Raw genomic sequence first — 24,887 nt, forward strand, 5'->3', positions numbered from 1 at the left:
ACTGTTTCTAAGCGTTTGATAAGAATTAGAAATGAGGCATGAGAATAAGAAAAATGAGGCCGGGAAGAATTAAAAAAGGAACTAGTAATGTAAAATGGAAAAGGTGTTAAAGGAGATAACAGGGAAGAATAATGGCAGTCATGATGAGGAGTGAAGGTCAAAGGGAGGAGGAGGAGCGCTGACATGACGTCTGCGGGTTGAGAATCAAACAAATGACAGGAAGCCTTTGAGCTCCAAAGCAACAAGGAATATGTTTCTGTGCATGTGTGTGTGTGTGTGTGTGTGTGTGTGTGTGTGTGTGTGTGTGAGCTGTGATGAGTGTGTCTTCTACAGATGATGAAGGAACCATGGCCTGAGCGAGGCTACGGGCTTTGAAAAGACCGACTCGGCATTATCACTTAGTTCTTTTAACAAAATGAAGATGATAGTTCTTCTTAGATACACACACTCACACACACATACACAACACCAGAACGTATTATTTCCGAACTTGCTGTGATGCTGGTCACCATAGAAACAGAAAAAAACAGTGCATCCTGATGTATAAGAGGAGGAGAGTGGGGGAAAGAGAAAAAGCAGTAGATCACAGTGCGCCTCAGAAAGAGGAATCAGCATCCAGGTTGAGACCTAGCATGTCTTAGGTGACATAAAAGTTTCATTCTTAAATAAACCCTCTGGCTTGGTTTTTTTTATATATATAGTTTTGTTGCACCCCTCTCAGAGTCAAACCCTGGAGCTCCTAAAACCTGCATTTGCATCGAAATTAACATGTCAGCTTTTGACATTAAGTATCCAGGTTTAAATACCTCCTTATGTTCTATATATGTCTTTTATTTGAAGAAATATTGTCTGGACTGTTCAGGCAGTGGATGTTAATATACAGCCTCTGAATGGTCCTACTTCCCCACATGAAGCATCACTGTCATCATTCTAATATGTCTGTTTTTCATTTTGCAGGCAATGAACCCTCGCCGCTGGGCTCGGTGGAGAGCTATAACCCAGTGAAGCGGCGCTGGGAGTACGTGGCGCCCATGCCCACCGCGCGCTGCTCCTCTGCTCTTCTGCAGGCGACCAACATGCTGTTTGTAATTGGTGGAGTTTCACAGGGACCCAGTAATGCTGTGGAGGCCCTGTGCATGCAGGAAGCAGTGTGACACAAAGACACACATGAACACACGAGCAAGAATATGTGCAAACTGGCACTGATATTTTTCTTCATGTGCGTGAACAGAGACACAAACACATGAAATGGATCCACAGATCCTGCTTGTACTCTTCTACCTTTATGTCCGGCTGATGGATTCGTCTAGTGCACCGGGCTGTGGGAAACTCTTTTTCACATTCGACAAACATTTTCTGACAGGAGCTGCGGAGACAGGTTGTGACATCTCTGGATGAATACAAGATTAAGGACATACAAGTGGACTGCTGTGACTGGCAAGGACAGAAAACTGACAATTCTTTTTTTTTTTTTACTCTGGGGAAATCAAAGGAAGAAGAAAATGAGCAAAAAAACAGACACCGTGTCTGAAGAAATAACACGCCTTTGAACTGTTGAGCATTTTTCTGAATAAAAGCAGGGTACTTTTCTGGATAATAAAGGAACATAGGGCCATATCTGAATCTCTTTGTTGCTCTCCCCTACTGCTGCAACAGCAAGCTCAGACACTTTTCTATGACCTTAGAAACAACACTATATTGAGTTTTAGACAGTTGAGGTTCTGAGAATACAAATGACTGTTTTGGCTTCTCACTTTTTTGGTTTGGTTTGGTTTGTTTTGTTCTGTGTATATGCGTGTAAAGCAACCACGACCTGGTGTCACACACCAAGAGCAACTCATGCAGCTGCAAGCCCATCTATTTTCTACAATCAGTCAACCACTGATGGATGTTGAGTCAGACACTGTGTTTCCTTCATTTCAGTTGAAAAACTGGCTGCGATTGAGCTTATCACCTCAATATGCTTCACATCTGTCCACCAGTGCATCACAGCAATCACTTCCAGAGCTACTTTACATTGTACCACGCAGATGTAGTTGATGGCAGAATAAATGTAGGGCTTTTCAAATGTGCTGCACAGAAGCATCCAGATAACCCTAATTTTTTATTTTTACTTCATATCAGTCAGATTGCAGATACACTGGGAAGAGGATTTTACAATCATGATTCTAGCAGTTTTATCACTCTCTAGGTATAAACATGTGAGGACATTTATGTATTTAGTTAAAACCATACAGTATTTAAGAATGAGTATTGTTGGACAGTTTCATGGTTTTCTATGGAAAGAAAAGTGATTTGAAATATGTTTGGGCGTGACAGAGCTAACATCATCATAGTTTTTTCTTCGCCACATGAACATAGATGTCAGTGTTGTCTATTTAAAGGTGTTTCTGGCAAAAAAAAAAAAATCTGTCTTGTGAATATAAAATATTCATGTCTGTGTAGCTAAAAGGAAAGGAGACTGAAAAGTTTGTGGCTTGCAGAGGAAACAAAACTGAAAAAGTTCACAGAAAGTTTCTGCAGTACCGTCTTTTTTCTGCCCTTAGTCTGCATTTTCAGTAGGATCCAAACAATATTTTTTTGGGGGGGGTTTGCTTAAAAAACATAAAATATGCTACTTCTCGCATTATCGATTACATAAAATATAATTAGTGTATTTAGTTATCAGTGTTGGGCAAAATAGTTAGAAAGCTGTACAAATATAATGTGTAAATGTGTTTTTACCACTGGCTAATATTAGCTAGCCTACAATCTGTTAGCTAACTTGCAATCTGGCTTTATAGCCAGCAAGGATGATATGTTTGCTTATATGCTGATCTTGGTTGGCCTTCCACTGAAGGCTTTCCTTTAGTGTGTTCTGGCATAGGTCTGCTAGCAAGCTAGCAAGCTAGATATTTTGCGCAAAAAAAGGCAAATTAAAAAGAAGCCTAAAAGTGCCTGAAGCTGCAGCTCCTCTGATGGCCAAAGGTGTTTTAATCCCTATAGAGTCCTATGTTAAAATGCCAGACAGCAGAAATAAACATAGTTACAGCCTTGTACAAAAAAAAAGATATTTTGAACACATAGCTTAATGACAGCTTTACTGTTGGCCAATTTTAAACTCACCAGTCTGAGTTAGATTAAGGCTTCATTATTAAGGGAGAGGCTCTCTGATTGACATCCTTTTGTTGAGCATTAGGGTGTACTAAAGGTAACTCTGTTTTTTCATTAAGTATTTGGTTTTAAAATTGTTTTTTCACAAACCAAAATCATCACTGTATTTAACGTCATTTTGAATTACAAATTATTTACTAATGCAGCAGGCTAACCAAGCTAACCAAGTTAGCAGAGGTTTGTTAGCTGATACTTTCCAACTCCACTCAAAAAACAAAGCACACAAGAAAAACAAAAACACCCTCCATTATTTTAGCTTTTACCAAAATGGCTAAGATTAGGCTTAACACATAGTTCACAAATAGATAATTTCAAAATGGTAACACCCGTCTCTTATATGCTTTCTGTTTTAAAAGAAAGGACATTAATGGCTGACCACTATGCTCTAGGACTGGTAGTTTCCAATTATTCTTGGTCTCACTGGAATCTACTGTAAGTGCCGTGATTTCAACATCTGTAGCTGCTACAAACGTTTCCAAGCCACCACCAATGCAGTAACCTCATCAAGTCACACTGAAAAAGACAGATTTTAGATTGTTTGGGCAAAGGTGAGGCTTTGCGTTAAAGAGTTAATGGAGAAAGCTGCAGTACACAGTGTTTTGTGACAGATGCGCTGACCTGCGGAGAGGAGAGAGTTTGAGCAAGAAAGCAAAGGAAATCACTGTGCAGCATGTAGTCTCTGCTGGTCTTTATGTATTCTGCTGAACCATGTTCTCTCATAATGGTGGCATTTCTGAATATGCAAACACAGATCCAGTCAGCAGCTTTTACTGTATTCATTTACTGTAACACAGCACTCTTTTAAGGCCTAGCAGGTTTGGTACTGAGAATTTTTAACCTCGGGTCTAATTTATAAACTTTTCTATTATAGCCATAGTAGGCAGGAACAGTAGTGAAGACACTAGAAATAATGGCACTAGCTAACATTAGTAGAGACACTAATACACAAAAATACTTTATATAACCCACCAAATATAATGACATGGTTTAACATTTAAAGATGATATTGATCACTTACATCCAGACCATTTGAAATGAGTGAAATATTGACTTAATCCGCAGAAAAACTTGGAGACACACAGGAGTAGAGGAAGAAAGAGCTGTCTCTGGCCCCCACAATAAGCTTTTATTCATACTAAGACACATGCAAACACACACACATACGTCTCCTTCATTGTCTTTCCACCTGCTTCATATGTTTTCTGGCCCACACCCTGGTGCACCGTGCTAACAGACTCACACATGTATTGCTGTGAGAGAGCACTGCAGGCACAGGGGCTCAGATGAGATGCCAGCTGACAGTCAGTTATTTTAGGCGCTGCACTGTGTGCACCTAATTGAGTACGTTAGGTACAAGTCAGAAGCTCATATATGCATGTGTGCACACACACTGAAAACACACCACACACACACCTGCTTGTACACAGAGCCAAGCAAGCGTGAATGCATGCATAGTCCGTCTGGATACATTTGTTTGGACGTTTGGACATTCTTTCTCAACAGCTCGGTTGTTTCAGGACTCTGTCCGTATGGATGCCTGGCCATATCGTGGATGTCTTTGGAACAATGACTTTGTAGAATAGAAGAATTTGTAGAATTGGTAAAATGTGTATATTTACATGCATGTAATCTGCCCACATAGTATATGGTTGGCTTAAATTTAGGTCATAATTTGTCAAATTGGCCGGCTCGCTTGTTTGTTAGTTTTTTTTTTAAATATCTCCAGCTGTTAGTTTCTTTTTACACTTCTTCTTTGTCTTTTTTCACTACACACCCATGCTCATGGCTGCAGTAGGAGAAGTAACAATTAGCTGTCTTGACAGTTTACACAATAATCATAACAAGGCTCAGGGAACATATGTGTACGTATTGTAATACTACAGTATGCCACTGAGAGGAACTGACAGTGAGACTGGCCCTGTGATGGTTAATGGACATAAGCAGAGTTAATTTGGTTCGTACTTTAGCTTGGGGGCGGCTGACACACAGCAACATTTGGAGGCGTTTTTCTGGCAACCTGCACGAGCTCTTGAGGAGCTACCAGTGCTTTTTATGTGAAAACAGCTGTTTGCTGCATGTGGTAAGAAGGTGGAAAACAGCAGAAAGACAATCTGCTGAAAGAACCCCCTATTTAAAAAACTAAAGCTAATTTATTGTACTTACATACCGTAATTTAACAAACATTTGTTTAACAAATCATATCTCTTCACAGTCTGTACAGCATTTGTCACCATGTGTCCTTAAACCCCTAATTCAGATAGGGAAAAAGCCTCAGGAAGAAGACCACAGGAGGGGCTTGTGTTCCACCACAGGCAGATGTGAACCTGAAAATCTTAAAGTAAGGACAATCAGAACCCAGGATGGGTTTGCCTCTACAAGTGAAAGCTCACATTTCATAGCTATTTAGTTGCTAATAACAAATATATATCTTACAGTAGTTCTTTTTTCATTTTTTAAACGTACATTTTTTACCAGTGGCAACTGAGCAACATTAGCATGCATTTGATGGGTTTTTTTTCAATAGTTACAAATTTCACCCTCCTTTTGTGTCTGATTTGGTCTCCACACATCCAAAGCTAAAACTTGTTTCATAAAAACAAGTGTCAGGCAGAGATTAAAGGGGCTAAGGGTTTTTAGTCAGCTTGGTGTCCTACAATCATGTTCATGTGTATCTGCTTGTGGGAATGCTTGTTGTTATGCCTGTGTAGGTGCATGTGAGCTTTTTTTTGAGACCATGACACATTCACCATCTATTATTGCTTTCTGGAGGTTGTACAATGCAAGCTTTCTGTCGCTGCAGCTATTGGATCCAGTTTACCTGCCACACTGCAGTCTCCTGAGATATTCTGGGACTTTTCTAGAGCTAGCTCTCTCTTTTGGCCTGCGGTCTCTACTGGCATTTTAATAATAACAATAAAAAAAATCTTCATCTCTCTGACCTTAACATGGTATGATGGATTTCCTGAGAAGACGTCTCGTAAGTCTAGAATTTGTCCTTCGGCGTGAAAGTCTGTCTCTCTGGCTCTTGATGTGATGTATGTGCTAGGCTGTGTACTCACTGCAGTAAGATCCATCTGCAGCGTCTGACAGCAGGTTGAGAAACAGAACAAAAGATCAGGATGCTTCAGTACAGGTAGCAGCTAATTACGTGCTGTTTTGTTTTAGAAGACCATGAGCAAGTGATGCACAAGCATATGTAAATGTCTATGTAAATGTGTTCTAGCAATACAGGTTGAAAGTCAAAATGTATTGTGATCCTGCTTCTCACGACAGCAGCATTAATATGGTTTTAACTGATAAGAGTGTCTACACGAAATGGCTCAAAAATCTTCAGAACCTGAGGCGTGAAGCAATTTTGCAACCAAGTGCCCGACCATATGACAATAATCATCCTACACTACAGAGCGCTGCTGACAGGGAACTAATGCAAAACATTTTCAAGCAACAAATGAGACTCCCAGGGCCCCTCCCCCAACAAATTAAAAATAAAAAGTTGCCTTGTGTGTCCTTACCTCTTAAAACTGCAGATACAGTATGTACCATCTTCTCCACGACACATTCAGGGCCATGTTTTGGTAAAGGCAGCCTTGTGCCTTGCTTCACAAAAATAAGGCCAGCAGACTCAGGTTGGGACAAAACGACAGGGGTGCATTTTTAGCACAGTGCAAAGACGAGGGGTGGGAAATGCTTAAGTTAGAGTGTTTCAGTTTGAATCCAATCAGAACTGTGTCGTTTTTTCAGCAATGAAAAGCTTCTCCTTTTTTTCTCTTTTCTTTTTTGTTGTGCGGGCAGCTTCAGCATGGATTCCCGGTTGCCCGGGCAACAGGGAACAGTGTCAACACCCGCCGGTAGCATAAATGTGTTCGCTTTTACATTAGCATAGCATAGCCATGAGTTATTTTTATTCTTTGTGTCTTTGGAGCTGAACAAAAAAAACCAAAATAAAACCCCAAAAAAGCAAAAATAAAAGAAAGAAAGAAAGAAAAAACAAACATGTCTTTGATTAAGTGATCAAGATTAAATATGAGTATTTTTTTGTTGTTACTTGTTCCTATTTGTTCATTATTTTGGCTTCCAGTTGTTTGTCTTGTGGATTGAGGTCGTGAGGTGACAGATGTGTTGTAGTGTTGTCCAGATCTGAGCTGGGTTCCCCAAAGTGTTTGTCACTGGTTTGGTGTTCTTGCAAAGCTTTGCTTGGGCTGAAAATATATTTTAATAGACATACACAGACTAAAAAATATATATCTTTATTTTTTACCATGTGGGTCAGATGAGATGTGTAGAAGCACACTTTGTATATTTCTGACAAGGATACTATGTTTGTTGGAATATAAAAGCCTACAAAGGTTATGAGTGCTATTTTATGAGTACTTCAATTTCTTGAGTGGGTTTCAGCGAAATGTAGAAAACATTCTGTGACTGAAACAAGATGCTTCTACTGTCACCATCTCGGAGACCACTGGCCTTTCTGTGCGTCTGTCATTTTCACTGCTCGGCATCAAAGTATAAACTAGTTTGTACAGACATTTTGGGAAACACAAACCCAGAATCCACTCTCCTGTTCTGATCTCTCTCTCTCTTTCCCTGTACTGTGCTGTTTCCCTACAGTGATTGACAAAACCTGGTAAACTGCTTTGTGGTCTCAGTATTGCCATGTGCTCTGTATTTGCAAATGTGATTTGGGAGGCCTACTAAAAGTTACCGAATGTACTGAATGTGATAAGACAGAAGACGAGACGTGGGGATGGAAGCTTTCTACACTCTCCCAGGCATACGTGGGAATGTGCAACAGTTAAATAGAACCTTGTTTATGCTATACTGCTTTACACTTACAATGACAGTGTAAACATGTAGTCATAGAATCACACCATACATAAAAACTATGCACTTACATGGCTTCACCCTCAAGTGACACTAACACTAGCAAGAGTCAGATATGAGTCCAATTCAGCAACAATTAAATTCAATGTCACAACTGTAAAAATACAAATATAATAGAGAGATTTTACATCATAATATACAGTACTGTTTTATTAATTCAGGTTCACTGACCGAGTTATAACATATTGATGTTATTTGATCCAAATCCAGCCATAACATTCAGCGCAATCATTTAGGACTGCTGATAAGTAGTGTTTACCCTATGGCACCACATATTCACCCTTAAACACACTTCTTTATATGGTTGCTTGTTTCTTACATCCTCGGCTGCAGCTCTTCAGCCACACATACATGACAACAACAAGAAAACTTGTTGGGTCCCGGCAAGTTTAATAGGGGATGCGTGATGAGCTTCTCGAGCTCAGGTGTGTCTGCCTCCCCCGCAGCCGCGTCATGAACCATGCCCCGCCACACCCTATTTTACACATTAAATTCTTTGTCTCATTATGCAAGTGCATGAAAAACGCTTTGAAGTTAACAGTCAAAATGATATATTGGAAACCAGCAAGTCATTTAAATGGTTGCCATTAAAAAAATTAAGGGAACACTGGGATCTCACATCAGATGATGACGAGATGATGAAAAATGCTTTGTCTCATATTTGAGTAACTATTTTGTAAATATTTTGTCAATAATTATAATTATGTATGTGTGTGTGTGCATGTGTGTCTGAGAATGACATATTCATAAAATTAATACTCTTTACAGATGTACTTGGCGTTGATAACAAACACGCTGTAGACATAAGGTTATAATTTATCAATAATGGTCTGAGGAAACCAAAATCAACCCCTTGAGAGCTCCCAAAAATTTAAATTTTTAAAATTGTTGTGTTAAGAGTGTTCCCTTAATTTTTTTGAGAATTGTTTATAAAAATAAGGCCTCGCTTAGTGCTGTCCTAGTGGCAGCCTGTTGTAGCATGATATATATATACATATACATATACATATATATATACATATACATAAAATGAAAACACATTTAGCACATTTTAGAAAGGATTTAACTTAACCCGCAGATTTGAGTCAAGCCAAGTGACCTAACTGCCAGAAATTAAATTTTAGATCAATTCCTAATGTCAAACTTGAAATCATGCCCTGGTGTCTTGCTCAATTTCAACCAAAATTTAACATTTACTAGAAAACAGATCACTTCATTTTCATTACCTAGTGGGGACAATCTGTAACTGGTTTTATAATTGTAAATTATAATGAATTAAATAACATTTTATTTAAAATTGGCTGTTGCTAATAGTTTAACAGTTCAGAGAACTGTTCATTAATTAGTTAATATTTAAATGAGACGCTAGAGCTCGAGTTGGCTAACTTAGCTCAACATAAAGACTGGAGGTCAGGGATAATGACTAGCTTGGGCCTTTCCGATTATTGGTGGCTGCAAAGGAAAGCTTATTTAATTTGACTTTTTAACAAATAGTAATTCATTTACTGTAAATAATTTCTATCCATAATATTTCTGCCCTTTGCCAAGTAATAGTTTAAGGTCACCTCTAACTGTATTTGAACCTTACTGTTCTGGTACGAGTCAAACAAAAGAGTCTCAGAATGTTAAACTAAAGACAGACACTCTTTGTTTCTACTCTTTATGCTAATCTCAGCTCTCTGGCTTTAGTGCCACTGTACACAAAGTGGTATTGATACTCATATCAAACATACATTTTATTGATTTGCTCACTCTGACTGGACTCATACCTCTGACTGGGTTAGCCTATTAGATACATTAGAAACAACCATAGCTAGTCACTTGAGGGTTAAGTGTCACACAAGAGGCAGCATGTTGTATTGTGATAAAGCTAATGCTAGGTGCTTATTCTGCACCACACATGTACAAAGTTATTAAGAAATTATTTCTTCTACTTGATAATCCCTCTAACATCAAACAAGATTAGGCTACTGCCTGTTTACAGGAGGAGGAGTGTTTCCTTTTCATTCACCACTCACACAGAAAGATAGAGGGCATACGCTGGCATTACTTTTCTTGTTATAATTCTGGTTATAATGATGAAGTAATCTTGGTGGTATTCATTGTTGTGGTTGTTGTTGTCACTGTAATAGGTCAATGTAACATTGCAATGTGTTTTAAAGTAATGGTTGGGATAAAAAACACAGTGAATGAGATTGTATTAAAGAGCTGAGAGAAGTACGAGGCTAAATTAGCTGATAGGATCGTGGATGTACAAAGGGAAAGGCTGCCTCCCCTCACCAAAGCCTGCCAGACACATTCTTACACCACCAGATAAAATCAGTGGGTTTTAAAAATGATAACAAGGATTAACAATGGGTTAGAGCACAATCCATCCATCCTATTAACAGCTGCATGACTTTGGCTAATAACTCAATAATGACAGATTACATACAATAAGCTTTCCTATCTTTCTGAGAGGAACAATAATACAACCAGAGTTACTTTGACTTTTATTCTTCCATTCCGAATTCCTAATTCATGCTTTGATGATGAAGCCTAAAAAGAATAATTAAAAAGTTGGAGCCATTCAGTGATATGAACAGATATGGTTTTGGCTCTTGTATCACAAATGTTGTTACACATTCATTGGTCAATGACTTGTTAATCACAAGTCAAGCCAAGCCATTGAGCCCTGTTTATCTTCTTTTCTCACTCAAATTTACAGAAAACACTTAATTATGAATTTAGGATGACTTGAAACTGGCGACCAAAGCTGCTGCCTCCTGCTGGCCATTGGGGAAAAATGCAGGTTTAAGGCATTTCTATACTGGCTTCAGTTTTCAGACCTTCTTTTATATATAGTTTACCAGTATTTACATGTTGAATTACACCAACCGATAACAGTTTGCACCACACGCCTGTTCTGCATGCACTATGGGTGTATCTTTGTTCAATCTAAATGATCATTTTGCTGCTATATCTTTAACATTTAGCATTATTTGGGTGTCTTGATTTGACGTGCTGTACATGTAGCTGTAGCCAAAGTAAATGTGACTGGCAGGCTTTGGTTTTCAGACCGAGTAGTTGCTGTGAATCCAGTGCAGTAGTTCAGTGCCTATACTAAATGTGAGGTAGTGCCTCGACTATGAATCCTGTTCTATAATAAACATTTTTGACTTGCTGTCTGATTCCATACATCCTGTGTACCTTTTTTCCCCATCCTCCACCTCCCTGTCGGACTCCAGCTCTAAGATAATGGTGTTCATCTATCTCCATGTGCCTGTTTCACTGGCTGTCTCTTAAGAGGCACATTGGGAGCTGTCGTCAGAAAAAATGTCACCTTATTCATAATAGATGAAGCTGACTTCAAAGCCCACTTCAAATGCAGCTTGTTCATGAAGCGCTTCAGAGTGTGTGGAATACAAAAAAAATGACTTTTCTCACAGTGATACTAGATGTCTGATTTCAAGGTCAGGTGCTTCGCCACATCAACCTCATTCCTTCAAACTATCGTCACATTGAGTCCTCGTCACAGTAAATACAAGGTGGAGTCCTCAGGAAATAGCTATGAAGTTATAATTGAGATGATACTTTCACCGTATGTTTTATATCTTTAGTTGACTACGAAGCATTTCAGCATGTTACGTAGCAAGTAATTGGCTGCATCGTGACACCGTCACTTTATCATACTAATTGAAGTTTGAGGTTGTATAAATCCTTGTGCATATATGGGGGTTTTGAAGTGAAACATTTTGGAGTGAAAACATGCTTAGAAGCATTAATGGCTGTTTGCTGCAAATAGTGCGGTTTACAGTGATAACAGTTCCGAATTACCACTCACAACTTTTGAAACTGCAGGTCCTTGAATTTATACCAATGTGATTTGAAAGCTGCTTTTCATATCTGACTTTTTTTTCCTTTTCCTTTTTTTTTACCAGCTGAAATGACTGAATTGGCTTTTGCTATTAACCCTCTCGAGGCAGGCGTTGCCGATTTGCAACAGTTAAAAACTAACAACCTGATTACCCCACATACATATTTTATGTGTTTTTTTTACTTAGAAGTACCACTGCAGGACTTGGTTGTGCATTAGCAACTAAAACTGAATTTGAGCCTGAGAGAGTTAAAAAGAAATCCTGTACTTGAAAACAAAACAGGCATTAATTTGCTTTGTTGGTAGCTGTGACTCAGATAGAAGAGTGGGTAGACCACAATTAGAAGGTTGTCGCATTGATCCCCGAGTCCTCCTGTCCAGGTATCTTTGGGCAAGATACCTGATAGTTGCCCCCGATACTTCCAACAGAGTGTGGCAGTTAGAAAGGCACAGATAAAGGTGCTGTACTGGTGAGTGATATTTCTGGGAGAAAGTGCTCTGAGTGCTCAGGTGAGTCAAAAGATGCTATATCAAACACAACAACAAGTCAGGTACCAATTTTTTTTACTTCATGATCACTCAGGAAAGAAACAAAGTTTGTTTTAAAATTTTTCAACATATTCATTCAGTGGTAATCTTTATTTTTTTTGAGTTTCTTTTTTAGTGACATGATCTTCGGTTTTGATGCTGAGGAGGTTAGACATTAAATTTCAGATAATCTGCACACTGAGGATCAAACATCACCTTTCTTCTGTAGCCAGCTGGGTATTTTTTCACAAGTTAAAGCTACAGTGAATTGGCAGAGCTACACTGTAACAAGTTTTAAGTATAATTAGTATGTGTATGTTAGACAAGCTGTGGTTAAGGGTAGCTCAGTACCCCCCACTGTGATATGTCTTTTTAAAGCTGCAATAACCCCCAGGATTAAACTAATCACAGGAATGTGTTTAAACAGACATTACTAACACATTTACATGTAAATACATATAAGCGACCTAGCTTAATTTTTTCAAACATAGAATGTCCTTCATACCCAAACAAATTTTGTTGTATAATTACAATGACAATAAAGTTCTTCTTTATGTTATCTTATCTTTATACCTTATATCAACCTTCCTCCCCCTGCTGGTAGTGCAACTCCTGCATGCAGGTTCATTTGACCCTTTGGAGAGGCTAAGCATGAAGGACCACACTCTTTGTCATGATATCAGGTTGTCCCTGTCACATCCTGCTAATGTAGACAGTCCTGCAAAGTGAATCATCACGTGTGTGATATTGCAGGAGAAAGTACATTTATTACCGTGTGCAGATGGTGCTTCAACAAGCACCATCTGCACACAAAGGCAGTATTTGGCACCCTAATGTGCAACACATCATCCTAGGGCCTAGGATGACAGTGTTACATTCTCACTTCCATCTTATATACTGATTCCAGGTCAGGAATCTTTTAAAACACTGTGCTGTTGGATTTAGGCAGGAAAAGAAACATTAAGAATATATATTTATTTCTTAACACATGATTAGATAAAAATTCGTAGTTCAGGATAAAATTTAACACTTACCTTATTGTTACAAAGCAAACAAAGCTTGGTAGTAGCGTTAGCCTCTCTCCACTCCTTGTGGACGTCTCTCATCTGCAACAAGTTGCCACTTGTCAGCATTGATAAAAAAGAGACAAATTAACAATTTATGAATTCAGCTTTTTTAAGGTGTGGACCAAAAAGAAAATTCTTCACAGCTATAAAAAGCTACAGTCAGTGTTTCGATCAACTGAATGCTCTCCAGGCACAAAGGTACATTTCCAAGATTAGATATTGATTTTTCTAAGCAATCACCGTCTTTTGGAAGTGATCAAGCCAGATAACACCTGGTCACAGAAAGAGATGCATCAATTAAAAAACAACTTTTAATTTTGTGTGTGTGTGTGTGTTTTGAGAGTTTTTTTTATTTATTTATTTTAAATTTTTGTTGTTTTTGTTATTATTTATTATTTGTTCTAGGAAAACAGAGAAGTGTATACCACCCTTAAATATTTAGCTGCCACAAATGTAATACTTCACAATAATGTATAACTGCCATAGGTAAATACCAGTGACTGTGTATAAAAGATGGATGTAGCTGAAAAGTAAATTGAATGCTGAAGTGCCTCAAACCTGCATTCTTTCCCATTGGCCATGGGGGCAATTCCTGTGTTTGCAAAAAGAAGCCCCAGTTTGTGGGAAAACAGCTCTGTGACTTCAGTAAATACCCTGTTGGTAGGTTTATGATCCCAATCACTAGTTCAGATCTTATTGGACAGAATATGATGTTTATTTTCTAAATTATGGTCCCAATTGCAGATTTTTTTTTTTTTTAAAAAGCACATAAGCAGTTATATGTTTGAAAAGTTATGAACCGATAATTGGTATCCCTCTGTTTCTCAGTCAGATACGCCTCCTTCAGATTTCAGCTGATACTTTAGTGCAGGGGTGTCAAACTCAAATACACAGTGGGCCAAAATTCAAAAGTCGCGGGGTAACGTTAATATTTATTGAAATATATTTATTCATCCAGATATAAGAATGAATCTTTTCTTATGGACTCAAACACGTTTTGCTGAAAAACTGAATATGGAACAAGCAAAGCTTAATACTAAACAATATATATATTAGCTGTATAATACCAGTAGGCCAGCTCTAATAGTAATTTGGTATGGCTTCGCAGGCCAAATGTAATTAGGCTGCGGGCCAAATCTGGCCCGCGGGCCAGAGTTTGACACCTATGCTTTAGTGCATCTGTGGTCACAGACCAAAGCAAACAAATGTGTCCTCAAGCAATCATGCAATCATCTACCAAATATTTGAACTCCAAGACAACATCAACCACCCCCAGAAGCAATGGATAAAGTAAATTGACATTTTCCCTCTCCCATCATGACTACTGGGGATATACGGTTAGGTAACAGTGACAGCTGAGAGGAAAAAGTGAAAAAAGAAACACCCCCGCAGAAACTGCTGAACCATTGTTAGCAGAAACTGACTTGAAGTGCGGGGCAATTAGACTGATGAACGCATCTCTCAGTTACTTTCAGCTGGCATGTATGAGACATGGAAAATTAGAGGAAATATCCGTGCAGCTCTATATGGCCTTGTGTGAGCTCAAGTCAAACGCAGTGCTAGGCTGTACAGTGAGAGATGCAGAAATGATTCGTGGTAATTAGCAATCAAAGATTAATGATCATCCTCTCACTTGTTTCACCCAGGAGTCTGGTTCGACACACATAGGTAATTGGACTTTTTCCAGTAATGTCATGTAATGGCAATGATTAAAAATGGTGTCCTAGATGCTTAAGATCTCTGCAGGGAAACTGGGGATGAATAATGCACAAAAACACAGTGGGAACTCACGCCAGATATGAATTACGCTGTAGATAATGTTATCTAGGTGCAAGAACAAAAATAATGAGGTTTTGTTCTCGTGGGACATATCACATGCTGACTTTGTTAGCTGTTTGGCTACTGCGGTCTTATTATTTTTAGCTCTGCAAAAAAAACAACCCAAAAAACTAAACAAACACACAACTACAAACACACACAAAGCAGATAAACAGCAGGAAATCATGACTCTGGGTCTGATGAACATGCTGGCAGAGTGTGGAATTCTTTCATCCAAGACACGCTGATATTCTTTCACAGCAACCCACGGCATCATGAAGCTATTTGTAACATCTTTGTGGTACAAGGCCTGGCTGCTCTGCTCATACAAGCAGCATATACAGGTCACGTAGCTGACAGATTGCACAAGGCACCCGGAAAGATACGGCTGCAGGTTCTGCATACATCAACTTAAAAACACGATAGGCACCAAATAGGCAGTATTTACTTTTAAGGGAATGGTTTTGCATTTTGCAGAAGTTTGTTGTGTTTTCTTTGTTCTTTTTAAATGTAGTACAGTGAAACTCAGAGCTCAAATCTGACAGTATTTGGATGCAAACTATAATGTGATCCCCATAAATCATTCACTATATGTCTATATGTTGTCAGTGCAAACACCAACAGTCAGAAACAGTTTGAAATAGAGCATTATTGTCATTTTGACCTTCAGATCAATCTATAGGCCTTGAAGGAGCGCTCAGAGGTCAAATTTATGTCAGAATCAGAATTAGAAAGACTTTATTTATTCCCAAGGGGCAATTAAGATACAACAGAGCAGCATGACGTTGGAGATAGGGACAGGGCATAAACAGGCAATAAGAGTGAGATAATAAATACACAGAATATACAATACATACACAGCTTTAAAATTGCACAGTTTTAAAATTAAAGTGACTGAAATCATACTTTCATACTTTCCATATGTTGACTGTATACAACATAATATCATAGTTTCTAAGTTATAAGGCTTTGTGTCCATTTTTGACCAATAAATCATTGTGTTGACCTTGGAGACCTTGGTTGATGTAAAGAAAATTTTAATGATTTGTTAGCGTGACCCCATTTCACATTACTACAGTTGAATTCATTCAAAATTTTTCAAGCTATGGTGTTTAAAGACAGAATGACACACACGCATACGCATCACCCCTTGGAGATGGTAAAAAATGTGATTACTTTGCTGTAAAATGAGGTTTTCAATAGCTTTCCCTCATAAAGTTCTACTCCTTCTCTTAGCTTTGTTTTTGCAGATATCTCCCATGGATTTCAGAATTCTTGTAAGAAGTGCAATAATATCTTTCTCTTGTAATGTCTCTGCAAGCAGTTAAAACACTAATCTAAGAGCGGTCCAGAACTTTGTAGTCAGATTTTCTTTGTAGCCATTGCCACAAAGTTTCACGAGGCAGCAAGGAAAACCTTTGACTGGGGACCTTAAATCGCTTTCTCTTTGAGTGTGCGCTTTTGAGCATAATTTAAGTTAAAGTCCTCTGTCACTGCACCATCCAGCTCTTCCACACATTTGTGGCTTCTTCAGACTTTATTTTCATTTTGTGGAAAAGAAGAAGTTTGCTAATCAGCAGGAGGCTGATTTGGTGATTGGGGACAGTGATGAACAATCACTGGTGAGACTGAAAAACATTTACCTATTTAAAGTGTTGTGAGTGCATATGTTGGCTGGCTGGGACACACTGGGAAACTATCATATGCCACCTTTAAGCTGGGATGTTATAACCATTTTAAATCAAGGGCCACATTGAACGTATATAGGCCGGACTACAGAAACTTGTTGTTACTTTAATGATGCTTAATTACATATTTAATCCCTGAAATCTGAACATAAGATAAAGATTCAATTTCAACAATACATCTTTTTTCTGTTTTTTTTATCATGATTTTCATCACTTTATGATCATCAACACAATAAATGTGTAAAATCACAGAAATAAGTTCTGGTAGCTCACTAGCCAGGTTGTCCTGTATTTATAAAACAAAGTTTTCATTGATTGATGAAAATGTTCTTTTTTTTTAAACCTAAATTTCTATGAAAAACAGGAACTTTTCTGTTATATAATTGTCCATCTATTAGCTGCCTTGTTGTGGGGGATGTCTTTATCAGAAGGAAAAGCTGTAAAATGTATAAACATGCAGTTTAGAGTCCAAAAATGTATGCCCTCCTTCATATTTTCCAAAGGCGTCCAGCTGTCTGGATTGGAGTCTTTTCCAGGCTGATTCTGGCCCCTGGGCCTTATGGTTGACATCCCTGGTTTAGCTCTTTTGCTCCAAATGCTCTTCACAGGAACTCCACATCTGACCCCAGGCAATGAATTCAGTGCCAACACCCTCTCACTTGGACCAACCAAAACTAAATAAAAAAAGCTTTTCCATTGCTTTTCATTGTGAGGGACTGCATAGTTAATAACACACAATATTTAAACAGTTGCAGTGTAGCGCTGTCTATGTATTTAATAACACAGGGCACATCTGATGCAGGATTCAGTTTTTCAGGTAGAGCGCAGTGCAGCTCTCACTGCAGCTGCTCCTACCCTCCCCAACCTGCAGCACCATATCTGGACTTCACAAGCAGCACTATCTTGAACCCTGCAGGTGCAGTTACAAAGAAAGCCTTAAAAAACACGATCCTCTCCTCTCCTCTCCTCTCTCTCTCTCTTACACACACACACACACACACACACACACACACACACACACACACACACACACACACACACACACACAAGCCCGTTCAGCTATCTTAGTGAGGACCTTCATTGACATGGTTTCCCTAGCCTCTTTTCTTTCTTTTTCTTTTTTTCTTTCTTTTCTTTTCTTTTCTTTTCTTTTCTTTTCTTTTCTTTTCTTTTCTTCTCTTTCTCTTTTTTCTTTCTTTTCGTTTTTTTTTTTGTTCTTGTTCTTTTTTGTTTTTTCTCTTTCTTTCTTCTTTTCTTTTTCTTCTTTTTCTTTTTTCTATCCCTTTACCCTAACCCTAACCATTAAAAATGAATGCCTAACCCTAACCCTTACCCTAAACCTAACCATAACCTAATTGTAAAACCACATTTTGAGCCTCAAAAAGGCTTTCAAACTTGTGAGGACCGATGAGTGTGTCCTCACAAGTGACTGTTGGTTCTCACAAGTATAGTAGAATGCAGATTTCAGTCCTCATAAAGATAGCTAGACAGGAACACACACACACACCTGGGAAGTAATATTATGTGTGTATATTCAGGTTTTTAGAGACATCTGACAGAGAAAGGCTGTTCAGTTATAGAATCAGGAAGCACAGGCTGCCCTCTGCTCCTCTGGCTGCTCCACAGACTCCAGATAGAAGTTGATTAAGAGTTTGCTCTCAATTTCACCAACATCCTTTATCTTTGGCTTCCATTCAGAGGCAACTGTGTACCACCAGGAAAGAAAAGCAACTGCTTGGGGCATCAGGCCAAAAGGAAGTCGACATGACAAACTAAACCACAGCAGTGGTAATGTGCATGTTTTCAGTGACAGTTGGTGAGGGAGCCCTGCTTGACTCCACTCACTCCCACTACAAGCTAAGTATCTGTTTAAACAAACTTAATGGCAGATAGTTAACAATTATAATAATTTCCATCAACAAATTTCTTTTGTTTACTTTGACATTTAATGGGGGCCGACCGTGGCTCAGGGGGTTGGGAAGCGCATCTGTAACCGGAAGGTCGCCGGTTCGATCCCTAGGCTCTCTGTCCTGGTCGTTGTGTCCTTGGGCAAGACACTTTACCCTACTGCCTACTGGTGTTGGCCAGAGGGGCCGATGGCGCGATATGGCAGCCTCGCCTCTGTCAGTCTGCCCCAGGGCAGCTGTGGCTACAACTGTAGCTTGCCTCCACCAGTGTGTGAATGTGAGAGTGAATGAATAGTGGTATTGTAAAGCGCTTTGGGTGCCTTGAAAAGTGCTATATAAATCCAATCCATTATTATTATTAATTCGCTAAGCTAGCAGAGCAGCAGTGGTGTGTCCATCTCTGCTGGCTATCGTGTTACCAAGTCCTCTGTGCACTACACTTATTAACATAAGTAGCAGGCTGAAAGAATATAGAAGCGAGTAGTTACAGTATTTATACTTATTACCAGTTAACTTGGTCTGGAGAATCTAGGATGACACTGTTTTGGAGTTCACTGATAAAAATTGTGTCAGACAGACATAACTGTCAAGGTGAGAATACCAAGTTTTAAAATTTAAATGACAGGAAATTTGGACATGTGCTCTAAGTTACTAAGGTGTATTGGTATAAATTATTATGTTACAGGTATAGGTTCCATCACATCAGCTTAATCCTCTGTCCTGGATCTGCTCGACTGAGCATTGAACCACCACTGTTTCCATGGTTTAAGTTTCCAAGCTCTACAAGTGCAGACGTCATTTTGCTTCCAGGATTTTAATGTCTGTATAAACAAAAGTAAACTACGTATTTGTGTTTAATATGCTTCTAACAGTAAATGTATCACTGTTGTATCAGAAAACCTTTTATGAAATCTGTTGAGTCGATCCAATGCCAAGCTGTTATCTAAACCCGCCATCTAGTGGTGAAGTTATGCAATTACCAAGCTCTTCTGAAAGCCCTGTGGTTTCCTGTTGTGACTCTCAAGAAATCATCCACAAAGTAGAAGCTCAGAGGTTTGATCCTTCAGTCCGAATGTCATAGTTTCTTTAGGGAAGAGGGGATAGCATGCATCATCTTATATAAGCTAACATTGTCTTTTCTACTGCAAACTTTACTCCTTGAACTGTAGTGTTGTATTAAAAACATTCATAGTCCAGGTCAGGTACAAGTGCCTCAAAAATATATTGTTTTATAAATTTATACAGACTGAAATTAATCCCAGAGCCATGCAATTTACAGTAAACTGTAACCAATTCATCCTTGGCATGTTTTCACAGGTGTGTGTGAGTGTGAGGTGCCCACCTATAAACCCTGTCAATGAAAACTAAATTAAGCAAAGTTTTTAAAAAAATGCACGTGGAAAGGAATTGTTCAGTGTTTAACTGTTTTGCAATTGTGAAAATAAATTAGATTTTTTTTATGCTGATCTAATTTCCAAATTTTAACAACATTTCTAACATCCTCAATAGCTGTCCTCAATGCCTTACTGATGCAGGATCCAACAAATGCAGTCATTTTTCTTATTTCCATCTCTGCACTTTAGTGAGAGTATAGACACCTGCAGGACTCAACGATGTGATGAACATTGACTTTTTTTTCACCTGAGTGTTTTTTTTTTTAATGTCTAAATCAGGCTCTCTTTGTGTCCAAGAGTTCTACAGTTTAAGATGTTTTCAGTATTAAATATAGTCTTAGTACGTTTATACGAGTATAGGATTTAGGATAGGTACTTCTGAAACCCTAATGCAGCCACAGGTCGACATCAGTCAGCTTTCTGCACTTTCCACCTGATCACATCTGTCTTTCTCTTTCCTCTTTGGATGGGTTTTATTATTAGAATCAAGTTAAAAATGAATAATGTCAGGAGTTTACAAAGTCAATAGGGCCTCACTTGCCCTTTAAAAAATTAATTACAGGTGAGTAATAAAGTAGACCACTAAATATTAATGGTAATTTACTGTACAACAACAATATCTTAATTTTAGATTGTTTTATTATTGAAAGCCGAAATGAAATTAATTAATTAAAGTAATTTCACTAAACCAGAGACACACTGCAGGGTCTGATCAACCCTGACAGGGCCTTCCTCGGAAGAGTGTGTCTAGTGATAATGGCGAAACTACTGATGATGTGTCCTTACAAATTAAAAAGCAAACAATACAATTAAATGGCTGAAACAATAAAAGAATAGTAAAATAGCAATAATAAAATAAAAAAATTATAAAAGTAATAAATAATAATAAAGAATGATAATAACAAAGAATAGGTAATAAATAAACTTAAAACTTAAACAAGCTACACCGAGGTTGCTGTCTCAGGGTCTCCTGGGGGCTACACGGTCATCCTCCAGGGACGAAAGGATAGGTGAGACGAGGTAGGGGAATGGGGAGCTATGCATGACATGCCCCGGCCCGTGCATCGCCGATGACCTGCTTTCAACATTCCGGCCTTAAACCTAATTAGTTCGATTATTAATTTGTTTTTTTTTTATTTGGCCCTAAACCCAATCATTGGATAACAATTAATTACAATTTCCATTTGGCAATAATCCAAATTGGGAGAGTATTACAAATTTACAGTTAAAAACTCCTTTATACTTTTTTAATTACCTTAAAAAATTAAAAATATAGTTAGGGTTAAAAAATACTACATACAGGGTTAAAAAAAATCCTATAGACATGATTAAAAATGAATGACACGATTAAAAAATTGTTTACATGATTACAAATTATTTACATGGTTAAAAAATTAAAATCTTTCTAAAAAAAACATGTTACTGATAGTGAGGAGTGATCAACAAATACATTTGGAAAAATCCTACCCAAAAAACTAAGAACAAAAAAGCAAAAAACTGATTTGGCTTTCTTAAACTAAATTTGAACTGAAAAACAGACATGTAAAAGTGGGAGTGTATAAATAGAAGCAGAAGGCATGATCTGCTCTGCTCGAACAGAGCAGATCAGTGCTGAGAATAAGCCACTCTTTTCTTTTTGTTATGTGCCTAGGCCTGAAGAAGACCTTCACAGGTTGAAACGTCACCGCACCGGCACACAAATTAAAATTCATTTGGCCTTTTTGTAATTTAATTTTTCTTTAAAAACTAAAAGATTTTTGCAAAACCAAGTCATTTTATTTCTTTTATTTCTTTAAAAACTTATCAAAAATGTAAGTTAAAAATTAAAGTTAAAAATTAAATTTAAATTTTGGTAGAAAAACCAGTTAATAAACTTGCCATCCAACTCACCATGGTTGGATGGACTTCAGACTGGACCCTGGTGCATCATGGCAGACGTCGTGGACAATCCAGGGTCCAGACACCCTACCTAGGGATAGCCCGTGCACCGTCCACTAGTGATGTGTCAGTCGCGAACGAAACGGCTCTTACGGTGTGTTCGCACATGATAGACGCGACCAAAACGCGCCAGACGCCCCTAGCTTGACGCGTGCACATTTGCACCTCGAAGCATGTCCAACACAAAGCGGAAATGTGGGAGGAAGTAGTGCCAGACAGTATGTTTGCACGATGACAACTGTCGATCTAGCGTCTGAGAGTCTCCCTTCTCTATTTACTGTGGAGTGCAGAGAAGCGGCGTAAAGGACGTCCTCGCCGTACCTAGGTCCATCGGGTCCTCCAGAAGCGTGAGCAGTTTGGTGAGTTTCACCACTTGCTCCACGAGCTGCGTCTGGATGACGGCCGCTTTCAGCGGTACCACCGCAGGTATTGATACCTGTGCTAATATATGCTAAACTATCCGTTTATACACTGAAAACATGGCTGTGGTATGCTATCAGTGAATGCCGTCAATGTTTACTGAAAGCAAACTGTGGTATGGAGACGACTGTTTATAATATTTCCAGTGATACTCGAAAGGTCTCATCAATTCCTGATTTAATTCGATTTATGCTGTGTTATCAGTGTTTGCAATGATAGCATGGCTGTGGTGTCATATCAATATATGCTCTCGATGTTTGCTGATATCAAACTGTGGTGTGAGGACCACTGTTATAAAGTCCTTTTTTTTTAGACCTGGTTAATTCTGTTATAGAACCAGTTGAATATTTGTATATAATCCCTGCAGCTGTCAGACTCTATAGCAGGGGTCACCAGCCTTTCTTAAAACTGAGAGCTAGATAAAATTGTGAACAGTTTGGTTCATCTTTAGTTATATGATAATAACAATTCTATCTTGATATGCTATGTCTTATCACTGGTTAATTTTTCAAAAAAGGCAAAAAAGGCCTGGGTCATGTAGCAGCCAACAACTCCTCCAGAAAGGCTGTCCTGGTGAGGGAGAAGTTCATGGTCCACTTCTCGGCTGTCATGGTCCGCGGCCGGGTGTCCAAGGAGCTGACGGGTGTGGCTGTCAACTCCACACCTGCATCCCATCCCAGGCGATCATCAGGTGGACTATTTAACCCGGCTCAGCCAGCTGCTCCACGCCAGTCCGTTAGTCACGTTTCAGCGGTAACGTGGCCCCACATGAAGGTGGTTGTAAAATTCTGACTTGCTTTAAACAACGCTAATCCTTTCCTTGTGCACTCCGGTAACTGTTTGGCGTGTTTTGACCCCTCATCTGCCTGTCCTCCTGCCCGCCTGGAGTTCGGATCACCACCGCTCTTCATCTCCTCTGTTTTCCCTGGAGCTCTCCCGCGGACCTTCACCCCTCCCTCCGGTTCCCACAGCCTAGCCCTGATCGTAAGATTAACAACTCTACCCTGCTTATGCTGTTATTTCCCTGTTCCCCAGTAACTCTCTTCCTCTTTCTGTTGCAGCCTCCCACGACTACGGTGTTCCTGAGTTGTTTATCTCCCGGTCCCTTGGTTTTCCAGTTAATCAGCGTGTTTTCCTTCGACCCTTCCGGGACACCCTTAGTTAAAAATAAAGTTTATTTTGCGTGCACCTTGGCGTGTTGTCTCTGCTTCTGGGTCCAGCTTGTGTGCTGAACTCCGGTTCGTGACATCGACAGAGGGAGCAGTGTCTTGGCAGCCAAACGAATAGCCCATTTGAAATCCCAGCGACTTCCCCACAATGGCTCTGAGCCACCCACAAACCTCTAAAGAGCATTCCTGCCTTTTTAAAAATTTTCTTAATAAATGGAGCTTGCCTCTAAAATAAACTAACCTCTCTTTATTCTCTTAAATAATTGGTCTTCACTATGTTCCTATATATTAGCCTATTTTGTCATTAGTATAATATGAAATAAATTCTACATATGTCAAGTTGTGTGCCAATATTTGCTGTGTAATAGAACTGAGACATTAGTCATTACAATAAATTATTTCAAATAATATTAAAATTCTCAAACAGAAAAACATTAAACATAAATACATAAAATATAGCTATTTACAGAGAGACAGGAATAAAAAGGACCCAGCTTAAAGTGGAAGAGCATCAGGGAGAAGGAGGAGAAAAATAAGAACATTGTTTCTGCCCTGGAGAGCCTGCTGCCTCATCAGAAAACTACTGATTGCTAGGGTCCAATGTTTCCAAATTTAACACAGCTGTGTTGTTTTCACAAACTAATTTATAAATTTGAAATTTTACAAATTCTCTTGTGTGAGGCATGCTCTCCAGACCAGGAACAAGGCTGAGGAGGAAATGCTCTGTTGGAGACTGGCGTGGCCTCTTCACGGACTCCAGGATGGCCAGCTCCACCGCCGATTGACCGTCCTGGGACCCGTCTCTTGTCCGCCTCGGAGCTGTCCTCCTCTGTGGGCCTGTAAAACACAGCACAATATAACACAAAGAAATGAGAAGGCTGCTACTAGATTTTCATTTTCAACATTGAAAAAAACAACAGGATATAATCAGATGGGTTGTAGATATTTAGTAAAGGTAATCACAAGGGAATTCAAGTGAGTAAAAAGCTATCAGTGCTTGCTGTACATCTGTTGCTACAATTACATGCCCAAAGCGCTTTACACATCCAGTCATCCACCCATTCACAC

At 38.9% G+C, this 24,887-nt stretch overlaps 1 protein-coding gene across 1 annotated transcript in view; it reads left to right on the top strand.

Moving 5' to 3' along the window:
* Positions 1 to 11,211, top strand: part of klhdc8b (kelch domain containing 8B) — a 264,416-nt gene extending 253,205 nt beyond the window's left edge. The window contains exon 6 of the mRNA XM_026154336.2: positions 958 to 11,211. Within this exon, the coding sequence (XP_026010121.1) occupies positions 958 to 1,154 (197 nt within the window). The 3' untranslated portion in view covers positions 1,155 to 11,211. The remainder of the gene's footprint in view (positions 1 to 957) is intronic.
* The last annotated feature ends 13,676 nt before the right edge of the window (positions 11,212 to 24,887 follow it).

The sequence above is a fragment of the Astatotilapia calliptera genome, chromosome 20 (assembly GCF_964374335.1).
Source record: "Astatotilapia calliptera chromosome 20, fAstCal68.1, whole genome shotgun sequence".
NCBI lineage: Eukaryota > Metazoa > Chordata > Actinopteri > Cichliformes > Cichlidae > Astatotilapia > Astatotilapia calliptera.